Source organism: Branchiostoma lanceolatum, chromosome 10 (genome assembly GCF_035083965.1).
Source record: "Branchiostoma lanceolatum isolate klBraLanc5 chromosome 10, klBraLanc5.hap2, whole genome shotgun sequence".
Lineage (NCBI taxonomy): Eukaryota > Metazoa > Chordata > Leptocardii > Amphioxiformes > Branchiostomatidae > Branchiostoma > Branchiostoma lanceolatum.
The window spans coordinates 20,284,504-20,299,559 of NC_089731.1; the positions used below are offsets into that span (position 1 = coordinate 20,284,504).

At 41.2% G+C, this 15,056-nt stretch overlaps 1 protein-coding gene across 1 annotated transcript; it reads right to left on the reverse strand.

Moving 5' to 3' along the window:
- Window positions 1–7,168: 7,168 nt before the first annotated feature.
- LOC136443392 (uncharacterized) lies at window positions 7,169–14,681 on the reverse strand. Its single transcript, XM_066440615.1, has 4 exons — window positions 14,254–14,681; window positions 11,825–11,911; window positions 9,774–9,870; window positions 7,169–9,425 (listed from the first exon to the last, which is right to left on the reverse strand). The coding sequence occupies exons 1-4, from the start codon at window positions 14,567–14,569 to the stop codon at window positions 9,368–9,370; spliced, it is 558 nt and encodes a 185-aa protein (XP_066296712.1). The 5' UTR covers window positions 14,570–14,681; the 3' UTR covers window positions 7,169–9,367.
- Window positions 14,682–15,056: the final 375 nt, after the last annotated feature.

Consider the following 15,056-nt stretch of genomic DNA (forward strand, 5'->3'; position numbering starts at 1 on the left):
GGGTTACCTGATTTCTTAGCCTCTTTGTACAATTGATCCCTGAGCGAAATAAGCTGTCTCAAGTCGTCGGTAAGCCATGGGGCCGGCGTACCTCTGACCTTGAGCTTCTTGGTGGGAGCATGTATGTTGGCTACACCTACGAGCAGGGTTTCCCATGTCTCAAGCTGCTCATCAACGGTTGTAAAATTCTCTATCATGTCCCACGGTACTTGCGATAAGTCATACAGATACTTTTCTTCACTGAATTTTTTGTAGTTCCTTTTATAAGTAATATTTGGCTGTGTTCTGGGGCTTTTCACAAAGTCATTGCGTGGTCGCTGAAACCACCTTCATATGTGCCATGGTTATGCAGGTGTGACTTCTCATTTGTAAGGATTACGTCTATGGAGGTGCTAGTGTTTTGTGTGATTCTAGTCGGTGTGGTTATGATGTTTTCAAGTTGATACAGCATACAGGAAAATCTAAGTTTGCCGATGGAACCTGAGTTGTCAGTAGACAAAGAATCACAGTTTAGATCCCCCATAATTATGACTTCCTTGTGCTCGTCACATACCTTGTCCATGCATTCCTCAAATTTGTTGAAAAACGTGTGGTCATCGGATGGAGGGCGATACATGCTACAGACTAAGATACTCTTCCGGGAGGGTGGCATAATTTCTGCCCATATGGCCTCAAGGCCCGGGACTGAAAAATCCGGGCGGGATTTAAAAGGGATCTTACTTGAAATATACAACGCAACACCCCCTCCATGCCTTGAGCCACGGTCATGTCTAAGTACATTATACGAGTTGATTGACAGGAGATTGTCAGTAACCGTTTCGTCTAACATTGTCTCAGTTACAGCAAGAATATCAGCATTACTGTTTTCTAAAAACACTTCTACTTGTGGTTTCTTTTTCAACAGACTCCTAATGTTTTGATGAGCAAATAATAGCCCTTTACAGTGGGATTTAACAGGTGCATCAGAGATTATGTGAGACTTTTTATTAGAAGGTGCATTATCATCGACAGTGACGCTGCAGGTTTTACATGATACACAACTAGTAGTAGTGCCTTTACCTACATCTTGGAGGCAGTGTCCACAAGAGAGTCTCTGGGCCCTGGGTCCTGGGTTGGTTGAGATGTCACCAGATAGCAGTAGAGCCAGGCAGGAGAGTGTGTTCAGAGTTCGTTGGGTCCTACCACTTCGGGAGGGTGATGGCGCAACAAGCTTCAGACCATTTAGTCCATAGTTCATCTTTCTAATGTTTGAATCCAATAATGTCCAGTCACCTGTTTCAGCACTTACTTTGCTATCGATCTTGTTCCATTTCGGTATAACAACAGGTGGCGGGAGTACAGCCAGGAGTAGTACAACAGCAAATACTGCCCTGGGGATGCCGAATGTGGCAGCGCCCCTTACACTACCTATACAACACTGAAACAACACCATGATCACCAATATACTTACTTATGCTTCACATTTGAAGAATTCGAAGTCTCTCTAAGATTACAAAATTATGGGCGAACAAATTACACAGACCAAGATGGATACTTGCTACCCCTTCAGAAAGTAAATGTGCGTTTTGGAGCGAAAAAGTAGCAAATTTCACGAAAAGGTTTCACAGAAAGTATGGATATATACTTATCTGTACAATTTGGCTAATTTCGGGAGTCGATGGCAAAGGAATATAGGGATTTTCAGTAGATAGAAAACTGAAAATGCAGGGGAAAATCACATGGCATCCATCTTGGATCACATTGATATGCAAAATACTTCGCCCGAAAATCGCCATTTGGAGCTCGCCGACAAGTCGGCCGAGCTAAATTGTTGATTTGTGACGGGGGCTTTAGGCCCCCGTCACAAATCAAACATTCAGCTCGGCCGACATGTCGGTGAGCTCCAAATGGGTAATTTTGACCGAAGTACGGCCGACGTCCTGTCGATTACGCGGGCTTCGAGCGATTTTTCGGAGCTCGGCCGACGTTCGCGTGTCACTGGAAGCTGCGCTTAAATTCAGCGAGGCCTCGGCGGCGATTTATGAGCTCGGAGAGCTAGTCAACAGGATGCCTGTAGTTCGCCCGAACACTCGGCCAATAGTCGGACGTCAATCCGACGATTTCAGACACGATTTTTTGTCGGTCGGAGGTGGCCCGAACTCTTCGGCCTCGTGCGAGCCTCGCTCGGGCTTCGTACAATAATCGAACGACCGTCGTCAGTGTTCCGCCGACTTATGAAAAGTAAGGCGTGCTTTGGGCGAGTCTAGTGCTGGCGTCAGTGGGAGCTTGGATGGACTCAGGACGAACTCCTTCTTGTTTATACATAAAACGTAACGACAGTTTGTTTTATAACATAAGATGATAAAGAACACTGTGTTAACTTGTCAAAGAATGCTGCCTTTTCTAATGAAAGACAATTCCTTTGCAAAGTTAAGTCTTCATTGAAATTTTTTTAGTATGAATTGAATGTGGACACAAAAGACAATACTTCCTGTTTCTTTTTTTGCTATTGGTTTAGATGTGTCAATTTATATATTCATGAACTTAGGCTCTTGACTTTCTGAAGTTTTTTTTCCACAAGATGACTAGTTCAAAGTCTAATTCATTACAAATCTTTAAAAAAAAACCCACTGTTTGTCTGCCGAAGGACGCCCATGTGTCGGCAGGGCGTCGATAGGTTTATCGACGGTCGGTCGAAGCTCAGACGGCGTTCGCCCGAGCTTCGGTCGATTTCCGTTTGGTGAAAATCATAGCATCTACGTTAATTAGACGGGTTTGTTGATTTTGTGGCTCCCGTGGTAGCATTTGAGTTGGTCTGTCACAAAATTCTCGTTAATTTTATTATTTTCACTGTGTCCGTCCACTCTACTCATGCCCAACATATTTCCCACAACTCTGAAATCAAAGTTGATCCAAATATTGGCTTTTTTTCATGTTAGTCGATTCTGACTTCGTCCGTGTCCAAGAGATTATACCATCTCATGGGAGATTTATAATTATTAGTGCTCGACGGACGTCGACCGAGCCCCGTCCAATTTGCGACGGGGCAGATTTTCAGCGAAAAATACGGTCGACGCTCGGGCGATTTTGAAATTTGGCGAGCTTCGGGCGATCAACAAATTCGGCCGACGTTCGTATGAATTGTGACGCCGGCTTTATACATGCGGAATGTTTGTAATGATGAAGGTTTATAAGTTGAATTAAGCCAAAGCAATCAGGTCGGTAACCCTATAGAAGATTGAAAACGTGTCCCTATAAAACCTATTAAGTGTCGGAGGAAAAAGAAGTGGTATGGGTATACCCAGAGTCATCTACTGAGGCCACAGCAAGTAGATTTTATAGACAAAATCATTTGCAGACTCCAAATTCAGAGTGCACGGGCGAAAAAAACAACAACAAAAAAACAAGGCGGGCCAAAGAGCAAGACATCCACATTTTCAAACTTGAATACCATAAAGCTAGCCTGAATTCAATCAAGCCTCCTGTGACCGCTCGCCGCTCTGTAACCTCCTCGCAACCCAAGAGCTTGATGGCTAAGGCCGCTAACTCAAGGGAATCCTCCTTTCTAGATATGGATAATTTATGCAGCCGTCATCAGCCCACAGAGCTGCCTGCCCAGGCCAGACTCTAGTTGCTAAGGATCTATTGCTGTTGCTACCCAGTGATTGACAGCTGCAGATGTCTGATCTGCAGGTGGTAGGAAGAGAGTTTCACAGGCCGTTTCTCTGTACTTTGAACATTTTTCGGCAGTCAAGTCTTTTCTTGTTGGATTTTCAAACTTGATGCGGGAGAAACTGACATTGTCTGCCTCTAAAGGAACAGATAAACTACGTAGGTTTAAAATCCCTTTTAACCGGCTTGGATACATCTCATTTCTCACCCTCCCAACATCTGGATCTCATTTCCCATCCCTTCCTCCCCGTCTGCCTGTGGTGCCAGTTGTGACAGCTAACAGTCAGGATAACTAGGTGGTTTCCATGGCAATGGGAGCGTAGCTGAAATACTGCCCTATGATTGGTGTTACCATTTTTGATAACAGTCCTCCCGGCTTATAGCAACCAGAGCACAAACTCCGCGGGGAGGGGAGAGAAACCCCCGGACAGCTGGAGTTTGCGTTATACAGACTACCATAAAGCATGTAAGAAGACTTGAAGTGACAAATTGAAACACGGTATTACAACCAAGAAGTCTTTTATCCTTGCTGTATTCAATAAAACCTTAATTAACACTGATGCCAACATCAAAATCATTATAGATTTAGATCAGAAATCCCCAGTCTTTTTATTTTCTTCAACAGACAGACAGGTAGACAATGTGAGCAATATTATTACAGCTCGCCTACCCGAATTGTACAACACGTTGGTACGGATTTTACATTATTCCTTCATGTTCAAATGTCTTTTTACGGCATCTAGGACGTTTTTGCGATTGAACTGACAGTTTGCGACATATTGCTCCTTTTTCGATTTATTGACCATTGCCGAAAGGTAAAAAAAATCTTGATTTCTATTTCAAAATCGAAGAAGAGTCTTAGGACCCAAAATCTCCATGAAACTTTGTTTTTGTATTAAAACAGTTCCCCCCATTCTATATCGCTCAATGGTATGACCCACACTGTCGGACAAGGGGAGAAGTGACCCACTTTCGCTATAAATAGCTACTGACAGGTGGGGGTGCAACAATATGGAATGGACAACACTGCAAATATAGATTTTCCTCATTACTTATGCAAATTAAGTCCAATTTGCATGATTTGCAGTTCATCTCTGTCTAAGCTACCTGCATAGAAAAAACATGAAAATCTGTCGCTCCTTTCTTTAGTTATTCTCCTTAAAAGATTTTGACAAATACGCCATTGCAGTTCCAGTGACACATCCCAGGGGACCCAAAATCGACCTTGACCTTTCTCCTTCCGACACCTACCCACATGCCAAATATCATTACAATCCACCTACACGTTCTACAATTATGCTGACTTTACGCATCCGGTGACACAAACATACACACACGGTGACACAAACATGCACACACGCGCACACACACGCAAACACACTAACTTTGCATGATTTGCACTTCAGTGTGTACATCTCTGTCCAACCTACCTACGTACCAAATAACATGAAAATCTGTTGTTCCTTTCTTCAGTTTTTCTCCTTTAGAACATTTTTACAAATAGGCCATTGCAGTTCCAGTGACACATACCAGGGGGCCCAAAATCGACCTTGATCTTTCTCCTCTCAGCACATACCCACATACCAACTATCATTACAATCCATCTACACGTTCTACAGTTATGCTGACTGTAAGCATCCAGCGACACACATGCAAACGATTTTCCTCCTTACTTATGCAAATTCAGTCTCATTTGCATAATTTGCACTTAAGTGTGTACATCTCTGTCCATCCTACCTGTGTACCAAATAACATGACAATCTGTCGATCCTTTCTTCAGTTATTCTCCTTAGAAGATTTTTACAAATAGGCCATTGTAGTTCCAGTGACACATACCAGGGGGCCCAAAATCGACCTTGACCTTCCTCCTTCTAACACCTACCCACATACCAAATATCATTACAATCCATGTACATGTTCTACAGTTACGCTGACTTTAAGCATCCGGTGACACAAACATACACGGAAACGCCAAACGCACGCAAAACAGTGCCTCCATGAAAAAGCCTTTTTTCATGGAGATAACAACTAGTTATGCACCCACAGAGCTAGAGACAGGAGGGAGTGTACGTAGGGGGCTGGTACTGGACGCCACCATAGTCCCCGACCCTCGGATGGGGCTAGGTAATAAAGATGTATATGTGACAATATGATGGAAACCAACCGTTTATTTTGTAAATAACTCTATTCATCAATATCTCTTTCTACTTGCCCCCCCCCCTCCATTTACACATGGCCATGGTGCAATCTCAGAGCTCCTGTTTTGTTTCATCACTTCGCGAACTCGGTTAATTATCTTCGCCGAGTACTTGTACTCGGAGAAGATTATGTTTTCGGTTGAAAAATCTGTTGGGTGGGTCTGTATGTATGTCAGGAGCATAGCTCAAGAAAGCTTCAATGAATCTTTATGATTTTTGGTAGGTGTGTAGTGGTTGTGCAAAGGAAGGTCAAGTACGAAAATGGTTCACCTTACGTTTTTCAACAGTACTGCAGCGGACTTTGATTTTTTTTGTATGTAGGCAAAAAAAGTGACCGTTGATGGATCTTCATGATTTTTTGGAGGTGTGTAGATGTTGTAGAAACGGAGGTCAAGTTCAAAAATGGTTCTCCTGGCATTTTCCGTCGGTACTGCAGCGGGCTTTGTGTGGATGTGTATTTGTATGTCGCCAGCATTACTCCAGAAGCTGTTGATGGATCTTTATGATATTTAGTGGATGAGTAGGGTTTGCAGAAAAGAAGGTCAAGTTCGATAATGGGCCTTCTAGCGGGTACCTAAGGTACTGCAGCGGAGCTTCAAAATTTAGGGGCATATTTTCTGAAAGTGCTATGGTCATGATTTTTGTGTGGTAGATATTTCATGCCACAGGAAGTAAGTTCTGTAAATTTTGGCCCCCCAGCGGCTTGTTTAAAACTGCAGTGGGTGTTTTCGTTTTGAACTTCGGACATGAATAACTTGAGAAGGGGTCGACAGATCGTCGTGATGTTTGGTATGTAGAGAGCTTAGATGGTGCTTTACATAATCAATGACTAATTATTCAAATCAGGACCTAATTTGCATAATTAGTTAGGAAAGTTTGTTAACCCACTGCATTTCATAATGGGACATGTGACAGTGTTCCCGAAAACAGATCAACAGAGGGCCTTGCCTAGTAGTATAAACAAACAGACGGGTCAAATAGATAAACAGATGGAGCACCCATTATTCTCCAAGCAGAGGTGTGGGTCCAGCTGGTTTTTAACGTGTTCAGTTTAGGAATTTTTGTTCAACATACGGTTGGCGACATACCTAAAAGGGGACAAAATAGAAAGCTTGACAAAAGCACCTAAAAACACGTCGAAAACCCAGCCAGACCCACTCCTCCTGGAGAGTACACCGTACCAAAACTGCACCACTGCTAGGTGCGGAAAAGTCACATATGTACTATGATCTACTATGTCTATGATATGGAATAAAGATTTATTCTATTCATATATATTGACTGTACCATTTCATCATCACTGTCAACTTACAACACTGCATAATCGAACCTTTGTGGCCCATATAATATCAACATACTCATACTTTTTCATGACCAGTTATTACATATATCAGCACACTCTACACATATACTAGTCCTGTTCCACCAAACGATTTTTAACACTATCTAGACTGGACTCATTCTCCCTCACCCCATCATAACTTCCAAATGGTATGGTGCATGATCAAATTTGCAGCGGGTGATAAGCATGTAAATATTATTCCATAATAAGCCTTGATTATTTGGCGAGGAGAAAGTGTTCGTGGAACTCTAGTTTTTCATTCGATGGTAATAAGAACCGACCATGCCTTGTGACACCATTTACATCTGAAGGTAGGTATTTCACGAAACAACAGATTTTGTTATGAATATATCATTGTGGTTAATAAGCAGTCATGGTGTATGGATTTTAATGACAAGTTGATGCCCCTCTGTCACAGATAACCGGTCATGGCCTCCCCACCATTTCCTCTGTTTGTATACGGTAACATATACGCTCAGTGGAATAACGGATAACTTCATTGCAACTGGATGCAACATCAATATACAGGTTTCGCCAGCGTTCTACGTGCAGATCAACAGAAGTACAGAAACACGTGCAGACAATGACAACTATAGGGTGACCGTCATGACCTTGACACATGGGCGTAACTGGCTACAGTGTTCAAAATACTTGAAGGTCACAGACGTTCATAATAAACATTTCCGGACGATATTTTGATAGACAGGTAAGGCATTGATAGCAATAAAGCAAACATTCATTCATATATCACAACTTTAAAACTGGCAATAATGATTATAGAAACGATCTCAGTTTCACCATGTTCACATTTTTTTGCAAATATGAGGGGCTAATGTACGTGTTTCCGCATAGCATAGAAATTCCAAAGGAAACAACGTTATGCAGTCAAAATTGCACATGATTAAATTCATCATTATCATAAGTGATATAATAGAAAATGAAACCGATTGTGATTGCGGAATTCGTGTCATAATGCGACAGGTGGGGGTACGGACGCTAAATTTTGATAATGACAGGTTTTTTAGCAGCTGTCTTTATGATAGTAAGGGGGTACGCTACATGAGGGGGTACGAACGCTACAGGTGGGATACGGACGCTATATTTTGATGTTGACAGTTTCATTTTAGCAACTGTCTTTATGATAGCAATTTCGCGTTTTAGTATGTAGAAATAGAAACCTTTAAACTACTCAGGCTGCTTTGGAAAGGACCATTCAAATGGGGCTATGGACGCTACCGGCGGGAGTAGACTCTGAAATAAGAATTTAGTGGCTACACATAGAGCAAATGTAAAATTATATATGAAACAAGTTTGTAGAGGTTAGTGTGTAATCCAGGTAAAAAAATATCTAAAGACAATTTTATCTCTACCGCTGGATAAAATTTAAGGAATCTCTGTATCTCATCCAGTTGTAGAGATTGATTCGTCTTTAAATGTACATATGTACGATGTTCCAAAGTCTAAGGGAATTTATCTAGAAATATCAGTCATTGTAATTATTTGTCCTCATCAAAAGAATTCAAATTTAGTGTGGTATATTCTTAAACAATATGCAAACAGTAAACCCTGGCTATCTTGTCACAGTTAGCTCGGACGGTCATATGAGATTTAATAAATTTCCATCCGATTCACATGCATATGGCTGTGTATCCAGTGTTACAAATTCAGGATTGAATGTGCTAAGTCATTGTGACGTACACAAAATTTCCTCCTAATGTTATGATACCTATCAAACTAAGGTAAACACATGGGGGGGGGGCAACCACCGATAACTACTGTAACAGTTGTACATCATGAGCTTTGACGTAACATGCAAACATTTTGCATACACAGAATTAGCAATCTAGTGGCTTTGCCGTTTCATCATTAAGGGTCGAAAAAATATTATATAATTCCAAGTGCTGCCAATTAGTAGCAGCATGTACCTGACTGTACAGTAATCTTTTAATTAAAAGCTGAGTCTCTGGAAATACAGCTGCAATTTCGGAAAAATCATTTATTTTTGCAGGCAGCTATTTTCTTGGTAGCAGGAGGAAAAATTGTGTTCCTCTAGTATCAGTTGATATAATCCTACAGCTGTCTTGACACACAAACTATCCGTGTCAAACAGATTACTTTTTTGCCGATTGTCCTGTAAGAGCTGCTGTCCCGGAACAGTTTCGCACAGAATGCTGACCTAGAACACAGTCTGGTTGGTAAAGGAAGCAGAATTGAGGGGCCACTTGTCACCCATCCTGGAAAATATCAACATGCGCTTCAGCAAAACAAGAAAGTTATGCAACGACTGTCATGCATTTAAGGTTAGATAAGATATGTGTGTAAATTCTCTGTAAGATTGTGGAGACTCTCAATGCGGGCAACAGTATTTTTCTTCAAAATTGCCACAGGGTGTCGCGTTTATGGGTATGGCAGAAACGGCTATCGGTTGAGATCGTCATTGGAGTCTCTGCGGTAGAGAATGACACACCTACTGTATGTATAGTACAACATAGTTTCTCTGGTTTTAAAGAATAAGACGAGAAAATAGATTTACAGAAAATAGATGTTGTGTGAACTTAGATTATGAAGCAGTTTGAACTGACCAGAGAGCCCAGCGGGTGTGGTCGCTGACTTCCGCCCCAGAGTTTGGATGTACCAGAATGTCCTGGTCACCTCGGTTCTGCATGACCCAGGGTACAGCTGCACAGGCAGACAGACGCAGAAAATCAGGATTTATGGTTATCATACATTTCAAACACATTAAAAGATTCCATAAACTATGGCGTCATAAGGTTAGCAGGTCATGTGAGCGTCGCGGGGGGGGGGGGGGGGGGTCCTAGGAATGAAAATCCATCTCAGGTTCAACCCACTGGCAACACTGAACAATATAGCTCGAAAACCTGGGTACATGTGCACCAGTGTGCACCCAAAATTGGAGCTGTGCACCTAATTTTTGACTCTGGGTGCATTGGTGCACCTAGATATTTGTGTATGCGATAGGATAGAGGTACAATATATATGACACTAGTGTACAGAATAATCTTGAAATGTAAGTATCAGAAAAGGCAATATAATCCTTTGTTGCACTTTATTTAATGTATTACTTATTTAAAATTTTGAAGTTAGCCATAGAATTACAGATTAAAGTTCTTGATCATAAGTATGAGAGCGTTAAACTTTTTAATTATGTTTTGACATTCAACTTTATTTTATGTGGTGCACCCAAATTTCTTTCTGTGCGCCTGATTCTTTTGCTTGGGTGCACCAGTGCACCTATTTCCAAAATTGAATAATTTATGAGGATGATGCGAACCAAATGACAATTGTCTGTGTCACAGTGTCATATTAGGCTATTTGATAATTTGTGAGATATGATAACAACGTTATCGTAATAGTGCCTTTTTATCGGTGTATTATACATGGCTTGAAATACTGAGTGCTTGGTGACGCAGTGGTTCAGAACCCCGAGGTCCCGGCTTGAAATTCAGTGTCCCCGGATTTGTCTCGTTGATGTTGTGCCTTGGGTAAGGTTTTTTTGACACGATTTTTCTCACTTCACTCAGGTGAACATGAGTACCTAGCTTCGGTTTGATATTAGATAGGGATGTCCCTCGGATAGGACGTTAAATGGAGGTCCCGTGTTTGAAGACAGTCACACAATGATCAGGTAAAAGAAACGCTTAACGTAGATACTAAAGGTCCTTCCGGTGTGAGTGAATCAAATAGATCCGTTCGAATATGCAGCTTGTACTGTTCAGTTCAAACTTGGTGTGTTACGCAATGAAGCGGTTTACCAGCTGCAGGTATGCAATACAAACAAACAAACAAACAAACAGACAAACAAACAAACATGCACTTTTGTGCACCCGCATTTAGGGCTGTGCACCTAATTGTTTTAAATATTTGTGCAGGGTTAGGTGTACAAAGGTACAATTATACACACGTGAACAGTATTATAGAGTGTACAACAATTACATTAAGTGTCAGAAAAAACTTTGCTGTTTGAAATTTCGAAGTCAGCTATTTTATCATATATAATCCAGATTCAGGATCCTTGGAAATGCTGTAAGCTTTTGTGACTACGTTCTGCTGACACAACGTTATTTCAATGTTGTCCGTGCGCCTGTAATTCTGTGCACTTAAGCGCATGCAACTATTCTCGAGCCTTGTTATGTCAGAGTAAAAGAAGATCTCGTCTGCATGTTTCCACTTTGCAAGCAGATGTTAGGCTCCGGCTTGTTTTGAACATCTTTTTAGGCGTTTTATGGGGCTTTCTATTCTATCTGTTTTTTTAGGGCGACATTAAGAAAAGGTTGGAGAGTCTGTTTCTATAGCCACTGAATATACCACCGAGTGAGTACCGCATGTCTTAGGGCCACGTCACACTTGTGCGTATATTGAAGTACGTTTGAGTTGCGCATCAACATTTCTTTGGTTTAAGTAAAGTTTGAGGGGAAGAAGTTGTTTTTCACTTTGACCTACCGTTGTGCAGCCTGGTTATCGAACAAAAGAAATGACATCTTCGGCACATAAATACGCAATACCTGCGGACTTGTATATACGCAGAAGTATGACAGGGGCTTTATATATGTCACCATAGACTTTAACCCTATATCTTTACATGCTGTAAAACAGCAGCTACAAGTATACTCACTTTTTGCGTACCATTCCAGTGGGACGAAGACCGCCCAGTTGGCAGACACAAACGGATCAGTGGCACCAGTGTTGGTGAAGTCAACATCTGCAGTCACATTACAGGGAGACGAATAAAGTGATATTCATAAGATAATCAAATATTTGTGTTTGTGTGAGGGTTGAAGACCTGGAGCACTTAATGGCGGACCATGTCGTGTGGAGGGAGAGAGTTGCCTTGGTCTGGGCATGATGATGATGATGTCTATGTGTGAAATTGTGTTTGCGTGTGCATTTGAAGGAATATGTATATGTGTATAAACATGTATGTGTGTACGTGTGTGTGTGTCTGTCGACACAAACTCAGCTCCGTACGGGATAAAATGGAAAAATAAATAAAAGGACTTTTGAATATATAGATCACTTTAAATGAATGTGCAAATGAAGGAATGAATGGGTGAGGGGCCCAATTACAGGATAAATCACCAAATGATGGGTGAATTACCAAATGAATGTACGTGTGTTACGGTGTGTAGATACGTGAGTGACCCAAACTACCAAATGGGTGAATTAATTACCAAATGAATATAACGCGTGTTCTCTCCGTCTCAGGGTTACATGTGTGACTGAAAGAATGAAAGAAGGCTTCGGCATTAGGGACAGTAGTCAGTACAATATTTAGTGGGGGAGGGGAGGACAGGTGCGTACGGGGGGAGGGCCAAGGGAAAAAAGGGAGCCTGGGGAAATGTTATTGACCCGGCCGACCTCCTACGCACCGCCCCCCCCCACCAAATGTCGTACTGTCCCTTACCCCATACACCTGTCCGGTTTCTATGTGTTACGTGTTATCTAAATCTTGAACTGTAAAATCAGATCATCTGTGAAACTTCATCACCTTTCTTTGTGACCTAAAACTTACAAGGTGTTATTTCGTATACCTTATCATCTTCGCAAAGAAGATTATGTTTTGGGTAGCGTTTGTATGTATGTATGCATGTATGTATGTGTGTATGTAGAAAAGCAGCATAACTGGAGAAGGCCTAGATGGATTGTCTTGATATTTGGTATGTGGTAGGTCTTGATGAGACCTCCAAATGATTTGACCTTGAGCCCCTAGTAACTTGTTATGGTACTGCAGCGTAACTTTCGGGTTTGGTATCTCGTGTTCTGAACATACTATGGTCATAACTTTTTAGTGGTAGATAGCTTTTAGGAAAGAGAGTAAGTGGTATAGATTTTGGCACTGCAGGAGCGGGTTTTGCTTCAGACTCAAGAAGGGCTTGATAAATGGTCATGCTTTTTCGCCTGTAGATAGTTTGAGTGATGATTTACAGAATTAGATACTTATTAAGCAACTCTGTATATAATTTGCATAATTGATTAGGAATGTTTATACATCCGCCGCATTCCACGGTAGGACTGTCAACATATAACATAACATGTGACATATGTAACTGAGGAAGAGAGAAATATTAAAAGATATGAACTATGCAAATGAAGACACCATTTGTATAATCAATTAGAAAATGCTATGACTAAACATAGGGTTGACGAATTATCATGTTGCTTGGAATGAAGATGATTAAGTAATGCTTTGTACGATTAAGCGATAATTATTCAAACGATATTCTAAGTTGCATGATTAATGAGGCAATTTCATTATTTTTTCAAAGCACAGGAACAAAAGGCATACCAATTATATATATAGTATATATTTATGAATATATATGTATGTTTATATATATATATATATATTTATCTCTCTCTCTCTCTCTATATATATATATATATTTATATATGTTTATATACATATGAATATATATATATATATGTATGTACAGGGCACGCCTGAAAAGCAGTGCGGTTAGCACTGAGTGCGTCCACCCTGGATAAAGAAAACAGAAATAAAATGTAACGTTATAGGTTTGTGTGTCTGTCTGTCTGTATATATATATATATATATATACAGACACACAAACCTAGTACGTTACATAAATACAAACAAACATACATAATACATAAATACATACATACACACATGCACGCATGCACACTGTACGCCTACACTGCGCATACACATATACACTGTTCACACACACAGTCACATACATTGTACACACAAAACACACATATTTACATTGCACACATAGCCTGAGTACGAGTACTATATTCCGTAGTGACCGCTGGCTAAAAAAGAGGCTACACAAACACACATACACTGTAAACATATACTGTACATACACAGCACTGAACACAATGTATACACGCCAAAAAGTGACACATTACACACATGTAAATACACTTTTACACTGTACACACATACACAGACCGACTGACAAAAACATCTGAATAATACATTTAACGGTATAGCCTTTCGGGTCGAAGTTACAGCTATATGACCGCATTGGAATGTTTGAAATCATGCCAGGATAACATTACATGTAAACGTACCAAACACACAGAGCCTGCCCTGGTGGTAGAGTCCCTCACACGGCTTGGTGTTGGTCAGGTTAAAGTGTTGGATGAACTTCTCCATCAGCTTCAAGGCGGAAGAGATACTGTCGTTGTTGTAGGCTACAAACATACAGTGGATGTGGTACGACAGGAAGGGGGGAGGGGTGCCCTTGGCTCGGTACACGTTCAAGTTCACGTCCGGGTACTTGGTGGGGTGCGCGGTACACACAGCAACAAACACACACCATAACACCAGTCTAAACACAATATTCTGCATGTCTGCCATGTTGAAAAATGCCACTTTGTCTAACATGCTTGTAATAGTTCCTATGAACTTACAAATGGTAGCCGAGAATTGAAGGTGAAGACTTCATGACGGTGCTTCGTACTTTGACCTGCAACAAGGTCAGCAAGTGAACTTTGAGCTGCTCAGGATTCAATGTACGAAAGCCGTTAGTTACATCATTTCTTCAGCGAGAGTACTTCGAGTGGCTCAGGTTTCAATGTACGAAAGCCGTGAGTTACCTTATTATCTCCATGAAAAATGGAGATATTGTTTTGGGTGTGTCTGTTTGTCTGTTTGTCTGTCTGTTTGTGTTTCCGGACTACTGTAGTCAGCATAACTCAAGAACCTCTTGAAGGATTATGATGATATTTGGTATGTGGGCAGGTGTTGTAAAGCCGAACTTCAAGGTCGATTTTGGCCCCCCTGGTATGTGACCTTGGTACTGCAGCAGAACTTCATTTTTTGTATCTTTTGACCTGGACGTGCTGTGGTCTTGATTGTTTTGGTGGCAGAT

Excerpts from the sequence above, each read along its gene's own strand:
- LOC136443392 (XM_066440615.1), bottom strand. The coding sequence starts at position 14,569 with ATGTTAGACAAAGTGGCATTTTTCAACATGGCAGACATGCAGAATATT. Across the intron at positions 9,871-11,824 it reads ACTGGAATGGTACGCAAAAA|CTGTACCCTGGGTCATGCAG; the intron begins GTGAGTATACTT and ends CTGCCTGTGCAG. Across the intron at positions 9,426-9,773 it reads CACACCCGCTGGGCTCTCTG|GATGGGTGACAAGTGGCCCC; the intron begins GTCAGTTCAAAC and ends GATATTTTCCAG.